This window comes from Heliangelus exortis, chromosome 1, assembly GCF_036169615.1.
Source record: "Heliangelus exortis chromosome 1, bHelExo1.hap1, whole genome shotgun sequence".
NCBI classification, from domain to species: Eukaryota; Metazoa; Chordata; class Aves; order Apodiformes; family Trochilidae; genus Heliangelus; species Heliangelus exortis.
Genome location: NC_092422.1, coordinates 134,410,941 through 134,438,513, shown reverse-complemented (window position 1 = coordinate 134,438,513; position 27,573 = coordinate 134,410,941). Strand labels below are relative to the sequence as shown.

Genomic DNA, 27,573 nt, shown 5'->3' with positions numbered 1-27,573 from the left:
TTGGACCAGGCTTCTTTGGGGCTTTTAGAAAGCCTGCTGAGGTATCTTCACTGTGCATTTTTGAGTTCTACGGACCCCTGTTTATTAGTCTAGATAGATGTTATCACATTCATATGTATTGGAGCATAACTTTTCTCTTGAGGCCTTTTAGATAAGATTGCCTAAGCCAACCGTATATACTACATTACAGGATTACATTATTACACAACAAATTAGTCCAGAGGCTTGGAAGTCCAGTCTCTGGGTCTCATTCAAGTTCCGTTCCTGAAACATGATAAACACCACTGGGTGAGTTACCAACATTGCACTTGCAGTGTTTTGCCATCATAAAATAATGCCTTTAGTTTCCTTCCGCTTCCAAAATGTAGTAGACTTTCCCACTGTGAGGAGATGACCAACACAGATTTGCCCTAAAATTACATGAATGTAACATGCACTGCAGTTTCTTCTCACTTAACAGACTCTGAAAACGTATGGAAACAGAATCTTATTAGTAAGAATCTTATTGGCAGCCTTCTTTTACATGGAAATTCCAACAGCTACTGGTTGCCTTGAGGTTCAGATGTTAACTGCCACTATTTGGAGAAAAAAAAAAAGAGGTGTAAGGCATAATAATTTTTATAAACCAAATTTATGAAGCACATGGTCAATTTTTTTATGCAAATCTTAAACTCCTAAGCATTGTGGTTGGGAAATAGGTTGTCTGACGTAGAGGAATTGGCTCGCAATGTGGAACAATTTTTTCTGAGTCAAAAGCAGTTTGTGTGCATATTTTTATCTGGCACAGTTCATCATAGCAAATAATTCAATAAGAGGGACATCTTTTGTGTTGAGGTTCAAGCATTTAAAGACCTGTTTCACAATATAGATTTTCCATATAAGTATGATTAGAAGTAAAGGAAAAACATACTAATTGCCCTCTAAAGCAAACTACCAGAGTCAATATTTTGCAGATGGAGAGACTGAAGCAAAAGCTCAAGGTTTATCTCATATTGGCTACCAGTGCTAGACACCTGGGTCAACATGGGTATCTGAAAGCTTCAGACAGAGGACATTAGCGTCAGACATGAGAATCTTTTCTTTGAGACCCCTCCATGGTTCTTTGACTTGGCTGTCTTCTATCAGAAAATATCTCCTCTGTTCAGTGCAGGGAGTGATTCTTCTGCAAGCAAAGTTGCTTTACCCTCAGGCAGAAAGGCAAGGTACCTTTGACAGTCTGTTTGGATCAAACTGTCCCAGCCCCTAAATTACTTAAATGAATCTCAAAACCGAAAGGATTTGAGGTCATCAGTTCAAGAAATCCTGAAGATACTTCTGTATGGCTGTTGTGGGCACATAAATACTTCATAATCTTTAAGAGAACAGATGTTACTTTTATTCTTTGACATTATATGGATGTTCTCAAGACCATTTGTCATAAGGAATGTGATAGACATTTTGCTTGAAAGATGAGACACACTTTTTTAGCCATGTCAGAAACACAACTGCAACATTGTGGGAAACATCTTTAAAGGCACTGAATTTAGTGGTTTTGTATTCCCATTACACCTTCAAAGCTGGTGTTAAGTACTTACACATTTCCAAGCAGTGCAGTAGTGATTGATTTCAGTGATTAAAAAAAAAATAAAAAATTTCCAAATCTGTTTAGCCTGGCATTAACCTGTCAATTAATGGTGAATATTTGAAAAGCATGTGGATGATTTAGGTTTTGCTGTGGTAAATAATTTTTGAAAATTATGCATAAAGATTTTGTATCATTGATGCACAAGCAAGATAGCACTGCTCAACTGTTCTGTTATTGTCATACTAACATAATTCTTGTAGTGCATACTTTAGTTGCTGAAAAAACTTTAGAGTTGGTTTACCAAAGCAGTAAAAAAAATGTATATGTGCATCAGAGCACCCATCTTAATGTGACATGAAAATCTATATATTGATTTGAGAAAGGAGAGAGAAAACAATTCCCTTGACAGACATATGTAGACAAGTGCAAAATCAGCAGGCATACCAAAACTTTAATCACTTTAGTGTCTTGGAAACTGTTACCCAGTATCTCATTTGGCAGGACTAAAGCATTGCAAAGCTTTCTAGGTACAAAGTCAGCCCTTTTATGTCAGGACTGTTATGTTGATTACTCTTTTATCTCTGTTTTACATAACTAAATATCTCAAAACTTGTTTTAAACATTTTGTGCCTGAGGAGGGCAAAAAGAATCATCAAGTTCGGCAATGAAGAAAAATGATCAGTTTAAAAAAGAAAATCACTCCAGGCTATTGGAAAGGGCAATCAATTACTACTACACAGGCTAACTCATGCCCATTTAACTTAAGAATTTCCAGTTCCAACACCTTTATTCTTGCTGCTCAATTATGCCACCTCATATAGTCTGTTCATCTTCTTTATATTGTGCTTTGTCTTCATGTACCTACATTGTTGTCACTAGTCATTGCCTGTCTGGTACTTGCCAAATTTAATTTACAACCTCTTCTAGATAACTTGAAAGCCATATAATTTGAATAGATGTTGTGCTCTATATTTCTATTTTCAGTGAGATCCTCTGCTGACCAGCTAGATTTATGTAGACAGAAGACTATGGTAACCTTACCAAAACTGGATAGAAAGCTTGAGTGTTCCATTAAAACAAAAACTTGCCATACTTTTTCTTTTCTTTTTTTAAAAAGAATATCTAAGCCTGTATGTGTTCAAGTTTCGCTGGAGAGACTCTTAGCAGGAGAGTTACTCAAAGGCAGTGTAAGCAGGTCTCTAGCACCAGTAATTACATGATCTACTGATTGCAACGATAGCAAAACTGGGAAATAGAGAGTATAAGCAAAAAAGCTTAAGCCAGACACTCCTTGTGGTCTTTCTGTCAGTGAAAAACAGAGTATATATGGCTGAGCATATTTCTTTAGGTAAAATCAAGTAAGACTAGAATTTTCATCCATGAATGCCTAGAGGTTGCTTGTATTTAAATAACTAATCATAGACTCATAGAAGGGTTTGGATTGGAAGACACCTTAAGAATAATCCAGTTCGAACCCTCCTGCTTGGGCAGGGACACGTCCCACTAGACCAGGTTGCTCCAAGCCCTATCCAGCCTGGCCTTGAACACTTCCAGGGAGGGGGCAGCCACAGCTTCTCTGGGAAACATGTCCCAGTGTCTCACCACTGTCACAGTGAAGAATCTCTTCCTAATGTCTAACCAACATCTAGCTTCTTGGGTTTAAAGCCACTACCCCTTGTCCTATCACTACACGCCTTTGCACAGAGTCCCTCCTCAGCTTTCTTGTAGGCCCCTTCAAGTACTGGAAGGAGTCTATAAGGTCTCCTCAGAGCCTTCTCTTCTCCAGGATTAAACCCCCCAGCTTTCTCAGCCTGTCTTCATAGAGTAGCTGTTCCAGCCCTCTGATCATATTGATGGGCCTCCTTTTGACTCATGTCAGCAGATTCTTGTCCTTCTTTTGTTAAGGCATCCAGAAGTGGACATAGTACACCACATGGGGTCTCAAGACTAACTAGTGTGACTGATATTGCTGTTGTTGAAATCTGTGCTTGCTCTGAGTTCATGTGAAAATTCGGCACCTTCAGAAAAATGAAAAATTTAGAAGTTTTTAGATTTTGATCTCTCATTACAGTTAGTCCTCATTTGCTCTGAAAAGCTTTTCTCTATTAAAATTTATAATGCTTTCTCCGTCCCGCAACATTCTCTACCATATATTCATTGCAGTGTTCTCTCATTATCATAGTTATCTTCCATCCTTATTCCAGACTCACTGGCAGTAATCAGATTGTTTCTTTGAACTCCTTAGTATGTAGGAAATATTCTATCTTTACTTGCAGTGTCCTGATATACATTCAGATGTGTACCTATGATGCCACATTTCCCACATGCCATGAATATGAGAAGTGTTAAAAGCCCCTGAAAACATTATGAGTAATGCATGAGGAAAATTTTGACCCATTTGAGAGATGTTGTATTGGCAAAGTCACCCAGCTGGGTTCATTGTTAATTTACCATATTGTTACAGATAGGTGAAACAGGAAAATCCCAGGGCTGATTGGACTGGACTAGTCAGTCAGGATTTTTTCAGTCTAGGATTTGTCTGTGTGGGACACTGCCTTTGTACATTGCACATGCTAAATTACAGCCTTTTTTTTTTTTTTTTTTTTTTTTTTGTTTTACAAGAGAAAAAGCCTTAAAATACTAACAAAATATTTAAACATTTAGGCTATAGGCTACATTTTCCAATGGAGATTGTCCTTAACTCTAACACTGGCAACATTTCTCTTCTAAGGTATTTGATCTAATCTATTTATTTCCAATCATAAGGGAATTCTGATCTCATACTTCAGGGAGACTTTTATAGAAAAATATAGAGTTATTTACAGAGTTTAAGACAGTAGCAACATGCCAGGCTCACCATGGTAATGCTCCAAAATTAAGACTGAACAAATCCTTTATCTCATGTTTGATTCCAGAACTCTGAATCTACTCTTGAATGATTTATTAAAATAGGGTTTTGATGTTTGTTGCCTATCAGTAGGACTTCTTGTGCTCTGAGCTAGAAACTGGTATTATACTAAAGACTTAGTCTTCAGATACACCTGGTTTGGAGGTACTGTGCATCATCAAGAAGGGAACAGACATAACATTTTCTCTTTTGTGTAATCCTTGTAAAACTGAATTTGTCTAGAGGCCATATTGCAATGAGATGTATTTAGAGCATCCTCAAAGCCACCCTACCTGGTGTGTGGAGAAGACTAAGACAGTAAATAAGAATCAAGCATCATAGAGAGAGAGCCCAATTCCTGTTTGTAGGCACACTGCTCCTGAAACTTTACGTTCTGCCTGCACTATATAAAGCAGAGAGAGAGAAATGGTGATTAACTACCATCAAATGCCCCCTCCCAGTGGAAATTCACTATTCTTATTTATAGTATCCTGTCAACTAGAGTGTGCCAAGCCACTTTACTGGAGGATGAGAACTACGGCAACTCTACATGTTTTTAAGTTACTTCTGTGTGTGTGTGCATCAATGACATCCTCCTTATTCCATCCCTTGCACCCAACTGTCTGGCCCAACATTGCCCTTCTGCAATTGCCCTTTCCAGCCGCTGAGACAATGTAGGTCAACCTATTGCAGTGATTCTATTTCGTAGCCACTGAAACAAGCACACTCAATGTACTTGTTTGGCTTGCATTGGGATTTCTTTTTTTAGTGCACAATCAAAATGTTCAACTACAATTTCTTGTTGTTTTCTGCACGGTCCAAGAAAATTAACACCACTTTACACAGTTGAGAAAATACTGTAATCGAGGTAACAAACACAGAGAATTCAAGAATTCTAAAATTACATCTCTTTGGAGAACCGTGCATTTTTGGAATATGGCAAAGAAATATGAGCCATTGCCTGTATCTATATGTTGAGTAGCATATATGAAGTCTTAAGTTTTAAGCAAATACTAACTGTCAGATAATTTTTTTCAAAATTTGTATGCTTCTGAGACAGTATAGTTGACAGCCGTATGGTTTGCACATGGTTTCTGTTTATACTCTGCCACTGGTCGAACTGGGGGCTTAAGTCTAGCCTCCTGATGCATGTGAGGTTATGGTATAGGCAGCATACCAGTGGAGAACTCTGACTTGCCTTCAATGTGAGGTAGTAAGAGAAGCAGCCTGATCAAAGCTTCTGCAGTGTGAAAGGTTTGTGGGTAGGTACAAAAGTGTAGAATAAACTGGAGGAGACGATGTACTAAACCTATGTGATAAAAGTAATTGAAAACAGAAGGAATCACTGCAAACACATTTGGGCAAAAATTGGCTTCCAAATCTTTATTCTGCCTTAAATTTTGTTGTTGTTGCGTGTAATAATGTTGGCTTTTGCCAAGTCCAGTTCCTTGTTTTTCTCTTGGGCTCTAAAGCCTTAGGAAACGTGCTTTCAGGCAGATTCATTTCTATCTCCTTCACTCTTGACCAAGACTTCTCAACCATCTGTACCATCTCTCCAGCACATACAACACCATGTGAGGACAAGTTGCACCACCTTTCCCATGTCATTGCCTAGCTGATTTTAATCTCAAGTGGCCAATTTCTTTTTCATTACACATGGAAAAGGAGTGGAGAAAAAAAGAAAGAACAGTCTGAACCAAATGTCCCCATTAAGCTAATTTCATAGTTAACTTAAAACTCTACACATGCTTTCAAGTCCTTTATTTACTTAGCTCACCATTACTCAAGGGAGTATTATGACTCCAGCATAGCATCTCCCATATGTAAAGATCATTCCTGTGAGCAGGGCTTACACAACCTTGATTGGTACAACCTGCAGAATGATGTAACTTGTGGCAGAAGAGGTTAACTCAGTGTAATAAAAAGAGGTTTGTAAAAAAAATCTTCTTAGTAAAGAAGATTACTCACAGAGGCACAGAGTTCTTGTTGTAATAAAGATTTCTCTCATATTTAAGGAACACCAATGAAAACAGAGAAATATTTATTATTTGATCTTGGCTATGTAGCTCTTTTAAAAATAGCACTGACTACAAATGTACCAAATAACTGTGTCAGCCTTTATCCTACCAATTACTGTGCATGCTGGCATGATTATTCAACATGTCTTCACAAGAGAAAAAAAATAAACAACACAATATCATAATGTAATACCACATCAGGGTGTAGGAAATCTCTTCCAAATGAAGAAAATAAAACCCATGTTGACCTCAAAGAACAGATGTGGAGATAGTAGAAAAATCTAAGCTTGCCTTAAGATGTTTTTTTACAAGGGTCCTGGGTGGATCAGACTTTCTTTCTGGAACCTTTTTTTTCGTTCTTCAAGTAGTGCCCAGAGTTCTCATTCAGAATGGGTATAGGACATAGGTCTGTGAGAGAGCCCATGCCATCAAGATGCTTGTCCTAAAGCATTTGAAAATATAAGAATGCCATCTGCTGTCTCCTGAGAACAGTTTCCCTTGTTGTTTAGATGTGCTTTTGTCTGGACCAAAAAGTAGCAGAGGTGTACATAGAGCCTGTAGGTAACTGGTGTCACCAGGAGCGTGTTGAGTTCCCATTTGCTCAGTTGTACTTATTGGCTGTTGCTGTCTCCATGATGGGTGAGGAAAGATACTGCTGTTCCAGATCAAAATAGTAAGAGTACAATCTATCCTGTAGATCTTTATTCCATCTGATGTCATCCCAGGCTTACATACACCGAATGTAATTTCATACATTGATTCCAATTGGCATAATTTTGTATTGCTTATTAATTTAAGATCTTGTAAGGAAATCTTTAATTCTTTTTCTCCAAAGTGAATATGCATCTATAAATTTGTTACTGAATTGTTGGAAATTTTTTATATGCCTGAAGTTTTCTCATGCTCTCTTGAAGAGGTGACTAGCACATGCTGGGTAGCATTTGTCTCAGAAGTGGGACACAAGATAGTTCACAGATGAGTGCTTTGCTCAGGACTCATGGCAGTACATGGATGCTCTGTGGTTCTGGCATTTTTTAATTAAATTCTGTTTGTCCTGGTCTTCTGAAAGCATTGTTAGATGCCTATGGTCATTGCTGTGATTTTCACAAAGCATTATCAAAATACCAGCAAAGCACAGAGCAGTGGACCAGTGAGGTAATTCTTTCAACCAATGAATACATTTTAAGTTTCCTGTTTTGGCTTTGAATAAATTATATTTTTCAGTGATGATCTGCTTTTGTAATAATATTGCATCTTGTTCAAGTGCTATAGGAGGAAAAAAACCAAAACATACTGAACTGAGAGAAGACAAATCTGAGGAAATGTATTTAAAGATTTCAGTGGCTACATAAATCCATTGGAGGTGTTTCCTGTTCTTTTTAATCTAGCTTCTCCAAAACCAGCTACTGCCTTCTGAGTTAAATCTGCTTGACCTTACTATGCTAGTTGAGAACACAGGAGTATTGGCTGGTATGAGCAACTAATAAACTTTTCTATGCCTAAGATATTCACTGATGGAAGAAATAGTTTGTTATTCTGATTGTTGGGAAGTATTGGCCAAACACAAACTGCTGTCCGCCTAACCCACCCAATCTTATAACATTTTATCAAAGTTTCCTTTCTGCCAGGAAAAGGGGGAGAAGATTGGATGTCTGTCTTAATCTCCCTTTTTCCCAGAAGCAAATCTGATTTCTGTTTAACACATGTAACAATAACCTATCCCATATGTGTATTGCCCTTTGTTGCAACCGTTTTTTTCTGAGTTGTTTGAATAGCTATGCCTCTTATTTTCTCAGTTTTAGATTGTCTTCTTCTGGTTTGCCCTGCCACATCAATCACAGTTCAGAAAACATCTGCTAGCCCTCTGCAAATAATAATTTTTCTCAGCTTCAGTAATGCTAAAACAGTTCTGTTATTTAGTATGAACAGCACCCAATGCAAGACTTTAAGGTTGGGTCTCACAATTGGCCTCACAATATAGGTGAAAATTTAAACTCAAGCTTTATCCTATCTTTTGTTTTTCACATTCCAGTGCTGAGATCATTATTTCACTTAAAATCTTTAGTTTGGATGGGGGCAAATTCCACTCAGGTTTATTTTTGTAGATTTCTGTATCAGTAAAGAGTTTAATTTAGCTGTTCATTTTGCAACAGGGGAGCCTTATGATTCCCTCTTGATAGCTTATTATATGTAAAAGGAAGTTCAAAACAAATAAATGTTTGGTTCCAGTGCATTCCAGCAATGCATGCATAATCTGAACAGAAATCTTTTGAATTGTGTGAGCTGTAAAGAAACTAACAGGAAAGTAAATATCAATAAAGAACTGTTCTTTCATCTGACACATACGTCTTTACAAAACTACAACCATTAATTTTTCTGTCCAAACATACTGGAGCTACCTAGTGAGCCAAAGGAGGTTTTGCTTTTTATTTCAGGAGCCATTTTTTCACCTAATGCTATTTTATTATCTGATGCCTTCAACCAGAGCTTTAAGTTTAACCAGATTTTTAAAAATCAAAAGCAACAGTCTTACTAGTGTGGAGAAGAAAAGAACTTGGAGTTTTAGGTATTCTGAGATGAGAGTGATTAACCACTGAATACTACGTGAGTCCTTATTAAAACTAAGAGGTAAAGTTGTCCAGATTTGTCTGCCTATGATTTTTAAGGATTTGGCCATTGTACCATGCATTTTCATTAACACAATTTTTAGTAGTTTAAAACGAGAAAACAAATCCCACATGGGCATGAAGACAGTAATACAGCAGTGATCATATCGTGTGTTTTGCATTAATTTTTTCATTACCTGATCAGGTAACTTTCTGGTTTTGGATTCTCAAAATACTCATGAAAACACAGCATGACATCAATTTTGAAAATATTATGCTATATCTCTCCAGAGCTCAGTCCCAGATATACACATTAAATACTAACCAATGTTAAGAGGTAGACTGTTTTCTTCTCCTGGCCTATATAGCGTATGTTTGTCATATAAAATTCTGCATTCCTATGTAGGTATCCATCTAGAAAGGAAGTTTTGGGTTTTATCTAGGTTTCATTGCAAATTTTCTATCATGAAAAGCTAAAACTTAGTGTAGCTTATGGTATGCTAGTTAAGATAGGCTTGGACAGTTGAACCCACAACAAGAGCAATTTTTGCCATAAGTATATTTTTTTACAAGTGCTACAAGACTGTAATATTATCATCCCTGAATGCACTTTTTACATTTGCAGGATCCCTGATGACATTTGTTACCTTCCTAGCTTTTACCTCTACTAAACCTGTTCACAAGTGATGTTAGAAGGAGCATCAGGAGGAGCTCAGATAACTAAAGGACTTTATTATTTATAAAAAAATTATTATTTAGCAATGAACCAAAGGCCCTAATGTTCACTTATCATGGGACCCATGAAAATAAACACTTAAAAGTAATCCTGTTTATAAGCCTGGGATTTTAGCAACTTTAAAAAGGCATTTGTAACCCAGCAGTGATTAGTCCTCTGATTAAGGGCTGGTACATTCACCATTGAGAGCCAAGTGCTTTGAACCTGTTCCTGTTACTGTGGTGAAAACATCACAGTCGTTAAAGATGTCCATAGTTTCTTGTTTCAAAAACTACGTCTTTAAGATAGGATAATGTGTGTAGGAATTCCTCAGAGATGTTTACAAACAGCATTTGGCAGTCTGAAACAAAACTCTGTCATGGTTATCTCAGTTTAGAGGTTACTTAACTATTGTTTGGGGAGGTGGAGGGGAGTATGCTCTCTTGACCATACGAAGGGGAATTCAACACTTTGACACATTCCTACACTAGTTTTCTGACTGAATAAAGTGGCACAGGACTAGTGCAAAATCTACTGTTGTACTGGTGCTTGAAAGACAATTTTCTGTCACAGCTGTGCTTGAGCAAGAAGAAATTTAAAAACTGGAAGTGTAATGGGTCATTTCACAGGGAACTGCTGCAGTCTTCTTTGGTTTTGCATAACTCTGTAGGGAGAGGGAAAAATAAAAGCTATTCCTATATGTGATCCTGCACAGTGATTAATTATAGATAAAACCTTTACAATAAGCCCAAGAACCATTTTCTCAGAGAGTCCATGAGCACGGAAAAAAAGGAAAGGACGGCAGCTGATCCTTGCTGGCCAGGGCTGCTATGTGCCCTTCACATGGCCTTATTTTCAGCTCACCTTTAGGAATCCTTGCCTGGCAGTGAATACTTGACCTCATCTTCCCCCCTTTCAGCACATTACGTTACAGCACATTGTGGTCCTTGTTCAAAATACCCAATGCTCAGAGTTAGCTTACCAAACTGCATTTGTGTTTTTTGATCAAAATGGTCCTTTTTCTCTAACATGGAATTTTCAGCAGGCAGTTGCTTAGTTGCTACTTTTATCTCTATGCTCCTTCTCCATACTCAGGTAGCTGCATGTGAGGGATGCTACACATTTTTCATTTTTATTTTATTTATTTATTTATTTACATTTAAAACCTGTAGATCTTGTCTAGACCTCCTTCTCAGCTGAACTGGTCTAGGATCAAATGGCTGAAGAATAAAATTGAGTTTATAAAGCTACCTAAAGTATTTAGACTTGAAGGATGAGCAAGGTCTTCTGAACAGCAAGCAACTTTATAGAAAAGTGAACACTTACACACTTGGAACAAAAATCTCTTAAAAAAGGTTAAAGCCTGCGGGAGCGGCAAAGAAAATGCGTGCAACCAATATGGTTGATAAACGAACTTCTGGTTTATTGCGCAGCAACTTTCGCTTATATAGTGCTTCCGTGACCACGCCCCCACCACCAACACGCACTTTTATTGGACACCCAGTGTGTTTACCTGTAGCACAGCGAATCCCCGGTGCAGGTAGCACCGGAGTATGGGCCGATCTAATTGGCCTCCCAAACATGGGGTTGGGCATAGCAAAGGGGTCGCACCTCCCATCTCTTCGAGAATATTCGGGAATATTCTCCAACATTCTCCGAGCCTTCCTAACATTCCACAACAAAAGCCCTCCAGGACAGGAGAGGGATGATTCTATGAATGGCAGTAGAGGTTTGTTTCAGCAGAGAGGCAAAGAGCCTATGGCAGTTGTGTAGAGTTATCCAACAGCCCTGCTCAGGCAGCCAGAACTTGATGCCATGTAGCCACCATGCTGAGGGCAAGCTCTATTGTTTGGCTGTCTAGGTTTAGGTCACTCTGACAAGCAGAGCATACTGAAGATGAATTGCTTCCCAAGAGAGAAGAATCCAGAAGGAAGAGCTGGGGTTTGTTGTGATTTTTGGTTTTGTTCTGCTGTTCCTTTCTCACAAGGGTGGTACTACAAGACTTGACAAATATAAAACATTTGTGTTTGCATACACATACCCATTTGTATGATTCTCCTTTTGTGTGTATGTGTATTTCAGTTTAAAAGTCAATGAAAACATGGTTTGAAAATAAAGGAATGAGAACACTAGGAGCAGATGCCAAAACTTTCCTTTTCTACTCATTCCAGCACATGGTTTTGAACTTGATGTTTGTATATGTCTAAATGGCATTACCAACTCAAAAAAGTCACTGTTTATCTTGAAAAATGTTTTTTCTGTTTTTTCTTTCTTTTTGCTTCAGCTGTGTTCTGTCCTGTGTCATGTCTTTCCTTTCTATTCCAAGACCTTCTCTATTAATCTTGAAGTAAAAATGACACCTGCAGCCCTAAAGTTGTGCCATTACACCCACAGAATTTGTTTTATGTATCAATCTGCCACTAATATTTTAAGACTCTAGCAAGACAGAAAGAACTACCTCCCCATGATGTTACTATACAGGTGTCCTTAACGGAACCATGCCATATGAGTTCCCTTTGCAACACCAGGGAAAAATGTCCTCAATGTTTTCCCTCACAAATCATTGTGCATGTAGTTATCTAAGATATCTTGTCATGACTGGACAATTTTCTGATAGAAATGACTGTCATTTCCTTAGCTTCCCTTAAAATTGCTATAAAACCTTTCATATTTATGAATATTTAATTGTTTTCAATTTCCTTAGCCAATACCAATGTTTATTAAATTATAAACATCCACTCTGGGGACTATTACTGATTATATTTCTTGTACTTTGGAAACAGAAATAACTGTAGTGGCAGACTCTTAGTGTATCATCAGAAATAACTGAGATTTGTGGGTAGGCCTAGCTGATGTCTAGGGATGGTGCATAAACTCTACCACTTAAGAGTGGTTCCCAGAAGTGATCTGACTCAGGCACTCTGCTGAGTCACAAATCCTCCTCTGCTTCCTTCTTGCAGAAAGTGGTAGCTTTCTTCTGAACTATATTAGCAGAAAATAATTACCTCCTACACCCTTGGCACTGGCTGAAGTACAAAAATCTGTGTCTCTGTGTGTGTGTGTTTGTGTGTATGTATCAGGAAGCAGAGGAGATATGGAAGGCAATGAACATCCTCTTCTTTTCCCTCTTATTCCTGCCCATTTCCAGAAGGTCATTTGTATGAGGCTGTGCTTGCTCATACTTCTGGTTCAGGCAACACGTGCAGGCAAAATTCAGCCTTGCAAAACCAGTGAAGGAATAGACTCGGGATACACTTTCTCTGAAGATATGGACCGACAGTATCAGCAGAACAGGAAACCACCCTGTCCAGTAAACCAAATTTGACCCATAATTGAAGACACATGAAAATGTGAAACACAGCTGTGCATGGAAAGGCTCAAATGTTTTTTCTGACACCAGCCTACCCTTAATGTCCTTGGATATATTCCACTGTGCAAAAATGCCAAGTTCACTTTCGCAGCTGGGTCTGGTGCACCTTTTATTTTTTCGTGCCATCTTGCTGAGTATTGGTTGAAATCCAAAATAGCTTGTAGTATTGGGTACGTACAATTGGGTATGTAGGTAATCCCATTGCTCTAGGTGATGACACTTACATGCTCAGAGATAAGCACATTCTTCAATAACTGCCTGAATCCATGAGACAGCAACCAGCCCCTCTTATTATTATCTTCCTGAGAGAAAACTACACAGTCTTATAATAGCTCTAGAACACCTGCACCATCACTTACAGTGTATTTGCCATAGCTTTGGAAAAGATCAGTGTTGCTCTGTTCTTTTCCTTGTCTTTTCCCCATTCCCTTATTCCTCGGTTGTGCCCTAAACCTTTGGCTCAACACAGTCCTCTAGAGGCCGAAAAGGGCTTGACCTGGTAAAACACTGTTGTAGCACATATAATAAATATTTGAAACATTTTTTTCAGTGTAAATAAATGCTAAATGCTGTGAGCCTAGGGAATGGCATTAATGTGTTTTGCGTACTGAAACATTTATGGCATCAATGTCAGGCAACAGAATGCAGCCAAAAGAGTTTTTTTAAAGGTAAACTGAAGTGTTTTTAAAATAAATGCTAAAAGCTGCTTAAGATCTTCAATTATTAACAGAAGAAAAGCGTACACTGAAAAACTGCAAACAATCCTTTTTATGGCACTCTCCCTAACCTCTGTGCAGTTATCTCTCTGTCCAGCCTGGAATGAGCTCCTCAATCCAGATTCTGTCCCCTCACAGGTATCCGTCCAGTGTGCTCCCACAAATTATTTTGTATATTTAGAATGCCAAATATTTGAAGATCATTTATTTTTATATTTAATTTCCAGGGAAAAAGTTCAGGACTCTGTGTTTATGCTTGGCCAATGATGCAATTGCCAGCCTCTGTACAGCAGTGTAAAAACATAACTTTTCACTCTACTGTGGGAAGGAAATTACTGGCATCGCTTGCTTGAAAACAAAGGCCAACGTTTTGGTCTGATCAGATCACCAAGAATTCTGATTTAATCATGATTATAAGCTGCACAATTCATTGCTAGGAGTGCAAGCCTTACCTCCAGAAGGCAGAAAATGGCAAAGATTTGCAATGGTGTATTAGAGACAGCATCAGGAAAGTGGAACTGTATTGTGCCTGTATTTGGGGCACATATGTTGGTTGTTATCTGTGTGTCACAGTGTACAAAGACTAAGACTATGCATGAGTTCAGACAGAAAAGTGATTTCTTTAAGATGTCATCTGCCTTTTTTCTCTGCACAGGGGAAGATCATGTAAAAGTATGTAGAAGTTCTCACCAATGGTTAGAAAAATCTTGCTGTCTGCATGTAAGAGGACAGTTTTCCTTGAGTTACCCTGATTAGAAATGCATCTCTCAAGTTTCAGAACACAAATTTGATGTATTTTGAAGCATGTGGGTTTTTTATTTAAAAAGTGTCTCTGTTCTTCCTGCTCATGGCTCTCCCCCAGTCCTTTAATCCTTCTTTATCTGTTCTTTCCCCCTTTTTGCTCCACAGACTTTGATGACTGTCAAGGCCTGGTTCCTCATTGTAACAGCTGTTCCTGTTGCAAGTGGCTGCCTGAACTGAGAATAATAAAGTGACTTAACGGGCAGCCAGATATATTGCAGCAATAATCTCAACAGAAATGCTGGGAGCATGGTGATGTGCATATATAGACATATATAGATATATATATATATATCCCTTTCCCTTCTACAAGTAGCATTTGTTACTTCTGAGAGGACATTTCAGAAGTTGCTCCAAAGTTAGCTGTTTTAAACTTTTAGAAACTCTCTGAGTACTTTCATGGTAATGTATGTCGAGTTACTATTTAGTGGAATCATCTGGATTTAAAACCAGACTGCCCTACTGCTAGTACACAACACACACATCAGTTCATGCTAACAGTTTTGGTAACTCATCTCTTCTTCCAAGCTGGTTTATTATCCTTGAGAAGCTTTTCTCTAATTAAGCTAGTTGATGTTTATGTAAATCTTCGGGTGATACATGTTCCTCTTGACCGTCTAAAGACCTTGTCATCTCCTGTTTACAGAGTAAGCCTTTGATTTCACAAGGACTACTTTTTTTTAACACACAAAAAAGTATTGGCTTGTGCAGATATTATCTTCTCTGCACACATGAAGTACACTGAAGCACTCTCATGGCATGGGTGATAATGAAGCCACATTTAATTTGAGAAAGCTTTTTGTTCATCATTGTGTCTGTCCTCAGTGTTCTCTCAGAGCACTGAGTATACCTTGTGATGAATATTAAATCAATTAATAATTAAGGGTATGTTACATAAGACCTGGTATTAGAACCTTTGACTTTCTAATCCTGGCTGCTTTTGGATTAACAACACTCTTGAAATATGGAGGCATTTTTTGTGTCTTTGTGTAGATTTATTTTTATTTGAAGCTACATCACGGTAATGTTTTTTGCCAGAGACATTGCTTATCCAGAGTAGCTAGAACACCCCACTCTTATATAGGATGAGTTTTCATCATGTCACTATTGTATTTCATGTAAGGATCTCATTGTGAAAGCCAGAATGTTCCATGATGAATATTACTCCCTTCGGGTGAACCTTTTTTAGATGAACTGTTAACAGATAACTGAACTGACTGCAGGCCCCTCATCCAATGTTCTGACTACAGTGGTGCTAGTAGCCAGCTTTGTGTTACTATCAGGCAATGAATGATCTTTCTGGCTTGGCAGCTGATGCTGCCTTTGGTGGCTTCTGCTGTGTTCCAACATAGCTGGGAAACAAAAGCAAAATCTCTGCCTTAGCTGTGAGTTGACAAGAGGATTGCCTACAAGTGAAATTGCTTATCAAGAGGTGTGTCATTCTTATTAGAAAGCGTTTAAATTAGTTTAAAAAAAAAAAAAAAGTAACAAAAATTAAAATCAGATGATACATTTTAGAAGTTAATAGTTGTCACAAACCACAAACTCTCATGGCAGATGTATAACAGGTATTTACAACTCAAGGATCTCATTTTTCAAATGAGCTCAAACTGAGCTCATGTCAGTTTCTCTGAAGACATGACAGCATTTGCAGGAGACATTAATCGTTTCTGGCTCTCAATTGTAGCAAAATCATGAGCTTGTAATTGTTCTGACCTGGCTATTTGCAGACTACAAACAAAAGGTCTCTCAATTCTTCCAACATTAACAACTTGCCAGTGACAGTGGTTGGCATCAGTGCCACCAGTGATAATAGCTTTAAGACTTTTGTAAATGTAAACCCTTACTAAAGGCTTATGAGGCTGGTTTTGTTATTCTGATTTTACAAATGAGGAGAAGGAGACAGAGAAAGGCCGGTGAATCTACAGCTTGGGTTAACTGCATCTGAAGGTACAAAATCTTTGCACTTTAGCAAACTTTGCTACAGATCACCTCTACTGGGCCATTCTGGAAATGCATGGCTCACTCATGATTAGGACTTACACCAGTCTCAGGCCTTAACAAGCACTGTGAATAATATTTTTTCATACTCCTTTCTGGGGATCTGGATAACCTCTCTTTTAGAGTGGATTTGGCCTAAATCTTAGGCCAAAAGCAAATCTACTACTTCTGATTCTCCCTCTGTTCAGGCTGAAGTAAGGTGAGGTAGATCTGAAATGCAGAGAGATCTTGAGAGGTCCAGGAGCTCTCAGTCAGTATGGCTTTGGTGGTCCTACAGCAGCTCAGGGTCTGCTTGAGACTGGTTTGACCCATAGAAGAATCTAGAATTAGAGTAGGGAGAAGACTACAGTTTGCCACCTCTCCCCATGCTTCTGGATGAAGCTGTGTGGTGCCCCAGCATTTACCATCATGTACCATCTTCTGCCTCAGTTTTGGATGGGTTTTGTTTTTTCTATGCTTTCATTCTCCTCAGTACTGTCTGTGGATTAGCTTAGGACTGGTTTTCAAGAACATGAAGAATAGCTAATGTGTTCTCTCCCCAAGGTGTTGGTATTTCAGTGACAGGTGAGGAAATACCTGGTTTACTTTAGTCTGTGATGGTAAATTTATGAAATGTTGGGGATCTTCTAGAAGGAGGTGATCTGTAAATGTACATCTCTACATCAAAGAGATAACGAGTTCAAGTGAGGGAAAATGAAATAAAAATGACATGTTATTGTGCAATTTATAGCCTCTCTTAATTTTGTTCTCTTGCTCAGAAGTACTTCCTTCTGTTCTCTCTTCAGGTCTCCAGGTGGTTTTAAACTCAATTATCAAGGCCATGGTCCCTTTGTTGCACATTGCCCTGCTGGTGCTGTTTGTCATTATTATCTATGCCATCATTGGACTGGAGTTATTCATGGGGAAGATGCATAAAACTTGCTACCATGTGCAAGGGGGACTTATAGGTAAGGGTAACACTTTATTGTACATGGGAAGATTTTCTGAGATAGGCTTTCCCTTTATATAATGGAGCACTTGCAGTGGCACAGAAGATGGGTGGCTGTCACTTATTGCTGTGTACCTGTCTGGGGTTTCACAGCAGTGATTCCTTTGTTCTACTCCTTGGTTATGAATCACTTTTGATGTCGAGGGACTGTCTCTAAAGGTGAGAGTTTAGCTGGCTCATCTTGGGCATTCAGTTCTTGGCCTGTCTGTAAAGGCTACAAGCAAGAACTGCCAATTCCTGCTGAACACAGCAATGGACTCTCTAATACGCATCTTTGGCACTTCAAGCCAGCTTGAGTTCTTTAACAAGCCTAGTAGAAGCTCAGGCAACACCATGATGATTTCACCACTGGTGGACTGAACTTTGAAAGAGACGGAATTATGGAAATTAACAGTTCTTACATTTTTTTATTAGTCTTGTACAAGGATACATCTTAATATTAAAACTGTATAATTGTAAAGGAATATCTAGTTGAGGCCCAGAACCCTTTTTTTTTTTTTTTTGCATTTTTTATTTTCTTTTCAATCACAGTTTATGACTGCTGCAGCTAACAAAAAAAGTAAAAGTATATTGAGAAAAAACTTTTTACTCCAAATCTATCAGGAAAGAACTTTCAAATTATTTACAGAAAGAAAAAGTTGCATTTTAAAATAATTCAGTTTTATTGTCATTCACTCACCTAACTGCCTAATGTGACTTTTTAGGTTTTTTTAATACAAACTGAGCAGCTGTGGCTCCCCATGTGGTGGTGGGTGCCACTGTCTAGGGCCCAGTTAAACTTGCAACCAAGAAAATATTCTACAGCAGAAAATTATTTCAGAAGTTCTGTATTTCCTACTTCTGTAACATTGGAAGATTTCATTTTCTGGAAAGAATGCTAAAATTACAGCAAATAGTCTGATTTACATCTTTAAAGTGTATATATCATACTGTCTATAAATATTATCCATTATAGGATCTAATTCTAATATTACTATTTCTAGTATGCTTTAATGATCATAATATGATCAAAACCTTTGGAAAATTACATTTTTCTCCATGTAAGATAGAAACAAACATAATTACTTGCTACCCTGCACATGCATACCTGCACCTGTTAAAAATATAGCAATAAGCACTGAAATCTGCAAATTCCTACTGCAGGAATTTGTGTCTTTATAAAAATGCTTTCTGTATCATTTTACATGTATCAAAGCATCTAGGCACATTATTATATGGGTTTGCAAATCTTTGGAAACACCTGTACATAGTGAGAGGTGGATTTAAGCAGTAGAGCCACACAGAGCTTCTGAGTGCCACTGGGCTATTGATAAAATGCCACACAGCTTCTAAACTCCAATAGAGGAGATTTCCAAAGACTGATGTAGTTTAGCAGTGGCCCAGAACTGTATCAACCTATTTTCAGAGCACTGAAGCCTGTCTGCTGCAGGGGTTCAGCCTCCTTCAACAGGGAGCCAGTCAGTGCTGCAGTTCCCTTCCAATATTAACCCTGATGCCAGGTGACTACAGTGTGAAAGCACAGGTTATTACATGCAGCCCAAAGAAGTGTAATAGACTTTATCTAATGTTCCCACTCATGTTGAAAGAGAGTTTTGACTGTAAAAATTGACAACTTGGCCAATGTTTTTGAAAAAAAGAAAGTGAAGCATAACAAAGCATCCCTCTGTCCATTAAAATTAATAGTTTCTTGTGTATTCCTTGACGAATCCGTCAAATTCACTGCAAAATATATGTTAAAATCAAATCTCCTTCACTTGCTTACCAGTGTGTCAAATAACAATGAATTCACTTCATTTCTCCCTCTTCTCCTTTCAGATACACCTGCAGAAGATGATCCATCTCCCTGTGCCCCCCAGTCTGCTCATGGGCGGCAGTGTCAGAATGGCACAGAGTGCAAGGCGGGCTGGGAGGGTCCCAAGCACGGCATTACCAACTTTGACAATTTTGCTTTTGCCATGCTGACAGTGTTTCAGTGCATCACCATGGAGGGCTGGACAGATGTGCTGTACTGGGTACGTATCCGAAAATGATGAGCTAAAAGGGCTGCTCAGGTACCCTGGCTATGCTGGAACTTCAGAGCTTTAGCTCTCTTGCTTCTTCTATATAGCAAAGGCATGTTTTCTAGCATGGAGCTTTAATTAACTCAGAATATTGGTGGGTAAAATAAGAAGGCTTATCTGATGCAGCTAAATGTAAATGTTAACTTTCCATTGATGTTTTAAAGTTGAAAGATGGCATGTGGCCTCTTGGTTTGGAGATTTGCAAATGTACCTTTGTTGAGTAGCATGGCATGCAAAGACCCTCTCTGCAGGAGTGAAATATCTCTTACATCTCCAGATTATTAATGTAGAAGAATTTGTGCCAGATAACTGTATGCTCTACCCAAGACATTACTGTTACAAAGGCACATTGATCACATACTGATCAGCTCATAGGTGTTTATAAGAAAGGCCTCACAAATCCCTTTTCATGACAGCTCTACTCCTGATTATGACTTCTATCATAATAGTATTAGAAGAAATTCTCCTAACTCTGATACTGGTGTTGATTGTGGTTACAGGTTTATCTGAAACATTCATTGTATCTTTAATCTAAACTCAGTCCCATCTTGTTCTTTAACTTATCAGTGGAATTTTCAATACCTTTGGTTTCTACCCTGCAGCTCCTAATGTGCTGTGAAATTCATAGGAGTTAAAATCAGATTTAGCTTTCACCTGTAAACAAGATATAAACATGCTTCAGGATTCAGCTCTTGCCATCAACTTTTTCAGCAATATGTTATGGTCCAGGAATTCAATTCATACACAGTTCAGTCCCACCTATATATTGGTAACCTGAACTCTGACTAACTTTGAAGACTGGTATATCATGACAGCTGGTTCTCCAAGATGGTAGTATATGCTAGAGTGCATGATGGAATTTAACTCAAGATGACCCAAAGCACACAAAGGATAATCTGGACTGATCAGTCAACATCAACTTCTATCTAAATAGATAAGAAGTTGCCTTCTACCCACCAGTGAATTAGAGTGTACAAGATTTCCTTTTGAAGATTTAGCTTATCTGCAATAGATAGCCTCTATGTAGAACAGTTAACAGTTGTCTTTCTATCCTCATAAATTAGGATTAGAACTGTGACTCTAGCTTCTTTCTAATGCCTGAGATAAAGCAGAGTTCAAACCACAAAAGGAGTCTGAGTCTCAACGCACAAAAATTGCCTTTACTTGAAAAGAGAGTATAGATTAATGAAATAATGGAGAACATCAGTCAGAAAAGAAACTGGGCAAAACTGCTCCACAACTCAAGTATGACTATATATAATATTACCTGTCTTTTTTTCATCTTTAGCTCATATTCCTTCAGTCTTCTTGTGATTGAGAGGATTTATAGGTAGTTCGGGGGAAAAAAGGGAAAGTAAAATGTATCAGAAATAAACATGAAAATAGTTTGGGCAGTGTATATTTAATAATATGAAATCTATCCTCAAGTCCTCATCATTTTCCCCAAAGGCAAGTATTATGAAAGATCTTGCCAATCCCCACACTTCTGGGTCCATGCATCTTTTGCATGACTGGATGTGAATCATTCAAAACTCAGTTATCAGTTGTCTAATAATGGGAGCCAAAAGCATATACTCACTGCTAAATGGTTTTCTACCGTGACTGCTGCAGATGGTCTGATTTTTTTTTTTTATGACATCCCTGCAGCAACCTGGATTCTAGCTGTTAGCTTTTGGTTGGTATCCAGCCAGCTTTTTTTCACTGTTTTTCTGAGCTCGTATTTTTTCTTTAGGGGCAGTATGGTGAATTGAGACCTGAAATTAATACAGATTGATGGTCATTATTTTTAGGGGCATTCATGTAGTTAGCCTTTTAGATTATGGCTCTGATAGAATGCTTGCTTTGGAAACAAAATAAATATTTGTTTTCATCACTTCCCTGTTATTCCTAGACAAGACTACAAAAGATAAGAGTTAGCACTGCAGATGAAATTTCAGTAATTGAGGAGGGAGAAATTCAGTTTGCAAAGGAAATAACAGCTCTCCTATATTTAAAGGCCATGAAATGCAAAGTTCAGTAAATACCTGAACACCTGAGCTGACAGACATACTCGGTTAAGCCTCTGTGAATAATCCTAAGAGTACTATTGTACTGTCTGACTTTTTGCCTCTTTGTCTTACATGGATGAAGTGGATAGAAGTCAGATCTGATCAGTGTTTGCCATATGGCAAATAAATTATCTGAGATGCCTATTTACTTCTGCAGAGAGGTCTGTACTACTCTGGGGTGAGATGCTGATCAGGCAGTTACTGCAGGGCACACCTATGAGAATCATTGTGACTTAAAAATTTATGTGAAGAAACAGTCTCTAACCACTTGCACTGTAATTTTATGTGTGGGTGTTTCTATGGTGGTTTATACCATAAGTTTTATAGTCCATGAAAGGGCAATCTAGTTTAAACTAGCCAGATCAAAAAGAAAGTATACTTAGTAAAGAATAGAAAAGATGCAACATTTCAATTTGTGAGAGTGAAGGAGTACTTTTTGTAAGTGTAGTAGTATATAAATATATATTTTAAACCAAGTGTTAGCTACTGCTTCATTAGTGAAGTCTGGCTCATACATAACTCTACTCCCTGGCCTTTGCCTTTTTAGCCAAGAGCAGACTTGTCATAGGCAACCCATTGGGGACTACATCTCACAGGACTGCAAAGATAGGAGGCTATTCTCTTCTCAAATAGATAACACTTTGAAAGAGTTTCTGGATTCACAGTGAGGTCATGGAAATTAAGATTTTCTTTATTAGGAAATAAATCTGCACAGTTAATTAAATTAGAAATCCAGACTTAAAGATTCCCTCTCTCCAACTACATTCTGAGGCAGAGAGCTGGTTATCTGTTTTACACTGAAAGAAAAATACAGGTTTAAGAACAATAGAATTAAATGCTGTCTGCAAATCAGTTTTGAAGCTGAAAATTGTAGATGATGCTTTTCAGAGGTCATTCCTTAAGCTTAATTATGTAAGCTTAAGGTGCTTAAGCTTAAAAGTGCTGAGCATTAAAAGTTCAAGCAGACTGTTAGGTTCTTTGCTCCTCTGCAATTCAGGGTAGATACCAAGGCTGAATCTGGAGTCCTGCTGGAGTCAATGGCAAAATTCCAATTTATTCAAAAGGTCAGCATCTCACTTTCTAAAATCTCACTTTGTAAAATCTTGATCATGCTGCTGAGATTTTCCACATGGAGTCATGTGTACAACAAGAGGGCTTTCAGATACCTAATGAGGGTATTTGTGTCTGTTGTCATTGTCTTCCAAGGACATACATGTGGATGTAGGGAGTTTTCTTCCTTCCCTCCTTAAATCTGAAACCAAGAGCCTGAACAAAAACTCAGCAGAACAATAGCTAAAGCTCTGGCCTGAATTACTTGGCTGGAAGTGTTTAGGTAACAGAGCAATTCCCTTGGTTTGAATGTTTCTATAAGTGCTTTTCAATTATATCTTCATATTTTCTGAAAAATAGCTTTGAAAGGTACCTAGATCTCTGTATTCCTCTCAGTAGGAACACAGGGACCTTAACACATTTCAACACATTGCCCTGAGAAATATAATAGTAATTTCATGAAACCTATATCTGTCTTATGCCACACTTTGCAAGTATAAACCTGCATGTTTAAAAATTAGAAAGCTGTATGACATTCCACAAGCCCTGAATGCCTAATGCACTTAGTAGCTCCTCAAATTTTAATTATATTTTTCTGCTTCCTTCTTCATGCTTCCTCCAGTTTTTCACCTCTGTAGTGAAGCTGTGTCCTCTCTCATAAAGTACTATTTTCCAGCCTGTAATCCACATCCTCCCAAAAAGATAATCAGAGACAGGAAAGCATAAAACCTATTCCCTAGAAGGATTTGCCATCAGTGAGATCAATGCACTTTGCAGTCTCCTCTCTTACTCAACAGATAAGATTTGAGAGTAGTTTGGCTTCTTTTGAAATTGGAAATGAAAAAAAGTGTTAGAGAAAACAGTTTGACATTGCTATAGTGTCAGGTAAGACAATAAATTACAAGGAGCCAATTTTTTGTCTAAAATAACTAATTTGGACCAGATGAAAATCTGTGCAAAACAACCATCTTGACTCTTAGGTGAAGAATTGTTCTTTGTCAAAGGGAGCATTAAGTACTTGCAGGAGCATATCTCCTACGATTCCTCAGCATCTTACATGGTTTACTTTATCCCAATATACCTGCCAGGTGGTTTTTCCTTATGCAGTCACTTCATAGAGTCTTTCAGTATACAGGTACCTCTTATCACATCATAATTTTTCCTATGGATTGTAGAAATACTGAGATTATTATTCTCAAAACTCTCTTTAGTATATGATCAGACAGTATGAGCAGCTCACTCCCTTGTGCAGGCACCAAGGCCCATTTCTGGAGACCCCTCAGTCTTAGAAACTTCCAGTAGCAGATACAAAGCTAAACATTACAAATTAAGTTATTTGGTATTTTGTAAGCAGTCTCAGCTACAATCCCTTATTTCTTACTGTCTTGTTGACTAAAGAGAAGAATTAATCCCTGTGTAGTTTGTAACAACCTGCTGAAGTATTTCTAGGCATTTGTTATCTTCCCTTTTTTTTTCTTATCTTTTTCTAATCTGAGCAGACTCAGTTCTTTCAGTGCTCCCTAGTGGGGCATCTTTTTAATTACTTTTAATCAGTTTGCTAGTGTCCTTCAGGGGAAGCTTCGCTTCTGAGTTAAATAAAATTCGGACAGTGCCCTGTCCCTAGAAAGGCCTTCATCTTTGGGTGAAATGTGCTCATTGCAACTGGATCCCTGTGACACTGCAAACAAAACTGCAGCCTCCATTTTACATTTCTGTCTCTCCACTGCCCTGCATTTAAGCAATTTTATACATAAATTAAAACAAGTGCAAAATGCAACCATATGTTGTTGCATTGCCTGTTCACACTGCTGGGTAGTGGAAAACCTGGTCCTGAGATGTTCTGCATGTTGCTTGACCATTACAGCTTACCCATTACAGCTTTAATTCTAAGAATCTAGGATCCAGGATTCTAGGAGCATGTAATTCTACTCGATCTGCTTGATGATTGTTCATAATGAGCAGTCTTGAGCCTGGAGTATTGGCTTTGTCCCATGTCATTTGGACAACGCTTCAAAATACTTGGTTGAGTCTCTGAAAATAGCATGCTGTGCCTCCAGGGACAGTTTACCTCAAGGCTCTAACTGTAAACTAAAGAGTGTGGTATTATTCTAGATGGACTATGGCCAGGTCTGGATGAGATCCAGGGTGCTAACCTGTCCCTGGAAGAGATGCCTGAACTGGCACATAATAAGCTGACTCTCTGAAATTTAACTGAACAATCTTTGATAGGCTTGCCCAGACCCTAGGCAAGAAAATGTTTTGTAGTCTAAAACAGTGCAGTAGAGAAACCACAAGGTAGTGAGAATGACAATGTAGTGAGATTTAATCAGTGGAAACACTCAGAAACATCACATACCCAAGGGCAGCGCAGAGCAGAATATACAGATGCAATGGGTTAAACAGACTGTCCTGGAAGATACTTCCATCTCTGAATCTATGAGACTGTACTTCCAAGTGTCACTAAATGAGCTTAAACTGGACCTAACAGTCACTTTTACAATTCTCATCATGAAATCAAAATGGAACAAACTGGACAACAGATATAGTTTATTTTTCTGACAGCATTGATGTATCTTCTGAGCTTTTCTCATCCTCCACAGCCTGTTGCAGCCAATGAGGAAGATGATGTGAGGAATACAGAAATTATCCCACAAAGTGGAAGACATTAAACGCAGAGCTGCAACCCCCAATTTTCACCAGCTGTGTTTTTCCTTCTAACCCTTTATTCTTGCAGAACTTAGGCTTGAATTAGCAAGGCTTTCCACACAAGAGAATGATCTGATTTTAAGAATATATCTGTCTACATGTTTCCATGGTGTTTATTCCTCATCCACCCCCACTCCTCCAATAAAATGCCGGGGTTTTATTGTTGAGGGTTGGGGTTCTTTAATCATCTTTTTGGCAGGGTTTTGCATGGATGTGAAAAAATTACAAAGAATAAGCACGCAGGTATGAGCAACCCATCTCTGTGACTGCAGAGGTTGTTTCATCTCCATCTGCTGTAACAGTGGTAGGTAAGGGGAGAGGACCCATAGTTCAGCGCACTGAAGGGCCATAGCATTAATGCACTGAAAAAATAGTGTCCCCACTCAATTTGTGTAAATGCTGGCTTAAATCTGTATTCTTTTTCTCCTGAATAATAACATTCGCAACTGTCATGGTTGTCTGTATTGCTGCCTTGAAAGAGAGTAACAGCAGTGACTTGCTGGTTGCCTCTTGCCACAAAAACCTACTGCTGAACATCTATTCAACACAAAATAGGCACTTATTGTGCAAAATGAAGTTTTCATGAGCCCTTCAGACCTCAACTTTGGACCTCTCAGTCCTCTTCCTCCATAGGAAAAGAAACTTTCCCTTAAAAATAAGGTTCTTTGGGTTGGTTATGTAGAGGTGTTAATGGAGAGCCTCTGCCCAGTGCTCCTGCTTGGGAAGGACCTCTTTAACAGCCCTGTCTTTCTGTTGCCCTTTCTCTATTCTTACCTCTTTTTTTCTTCCTTAGACTGTTCCTTAATTGCTTCTGTCTAATCACTACAGAGACCCTTTTATGTCTAAGCTTTAATCTTCTATTCCAGAGCTATGAAATCAAGACCTAAGCTACTGGAATTCTTGTATATGACTTAGGAATTTGAGTGCCTCTCTTTGTGGGTGCACTGCTTGGGCCCAACTACCAATTTTTCAAGAACTGATAATCGTTACCTTCTGAAATAATCACGCATGGAGTTATTAAGTTTGAACCCATACTCAGTAGACAAATTTGTTTTGGTTCATTATCTAGGCTCTGGCAAAGAAAAAGATAGGGGAATACACCCAAGGTCAGAACATAAGCGGTGGCTCTAGAAGTGTTTATGAAGCTCATGTATTTTGAGTTCAACCCATTTCAACATCTTGTTTTCAAGACAAAGGACAATATAACCATTCTCTCACCAGTCTTACTGGGAATAAGATCTTCCTACCTGCAAAGCAAATTGGGCTACTAGTATTGGCTTGCTTAATCTACTTCCATAGAGTCGCTGCTTGAGCGGGACTTAAGTGGTCATTATGATGTATGGTCATACCATCATAAGTGTATAGCACAGCTGTGCCCATGGCCTCCTCTAGAACTCCTCTCCAAACTTTGGAATGGCACTCAAATTGGAGACCTAGAACCAAAATTGGAGAAAGATTCCTAAAGATACAAAGTAACCAGAAGTAGAAAATGAAGGGTTTAGTATGCAACCACAGGATTATTTACCATATTACCTCCACAGTTTGGATTTTTAGAGCATATCTAGACAAAATTGGTCACAGATGTTGTGATGAGCTTGCCTACTGGGTGTTGCTGATAAAATTCACAAGAAAAAGGATGCAGCAGTCTTGTCTGCTTGTAATGGAGTTGCACCTCATTCAGATTTTTGATAGTAGTTTCTCCAGTGCATCTCAAGTGCTTCTACAGTGTGAGTGGCTGGTGTGCCTTCATATAAAGGTTTGTTAGCTTTCTTCCATGAGTGCTAGGTATTGTACATTTTATTTAAGAATTTGGGGTGTGATTTCACAACTAAAAGCTGGATTCATTACCTAAAATGTAGAATGGATTTCTAGGAATATCATAGATTGGGAATTGGCTACACAGGAAATTGGGATATACTGATCGATTGTAAAAGTTGAGAGTCATGTCTCCATTTCTTAAAGAAGGTCATGATTCTCTACAGCTTACAGTACTCTTTTACATTATTTTTATTTTTAAGGACTTAAATGACTATGTAAATCAAT

At 38.3% G+C, this 27,573-nt stretch overlaps 1 protein-coding gene across 29 annotated transcripts in view; it reads left to right on the top strand.

The window, feature by feature from the left end:
- CACNA1C (calcium voltage-gated channel subunit alpha1 C) overlaps positions 1-27,573 on the top strand; it is a 475,146-nt gene that overhangs the window by 288,156 nt on the left and 159,417 nt on the right. For all 29 annotated transcript variants that reach the window (XM_071767749.1, XM_071767851.1, XM_071767801.1 and 26 more), the window contains exons 6-7: positions 17,464-17,625; positions 19,482-19,678. In XM_071767749.1, coding sequence (XP_071623850.1) covers positions 17,464-17,625; positions 19,482-19,678 — 359 coding nt within the window. The remainder of the gene's footprint in view (positions 1-17,463; positions 17,626-19,481; positions 19,679-27,573) is intronic.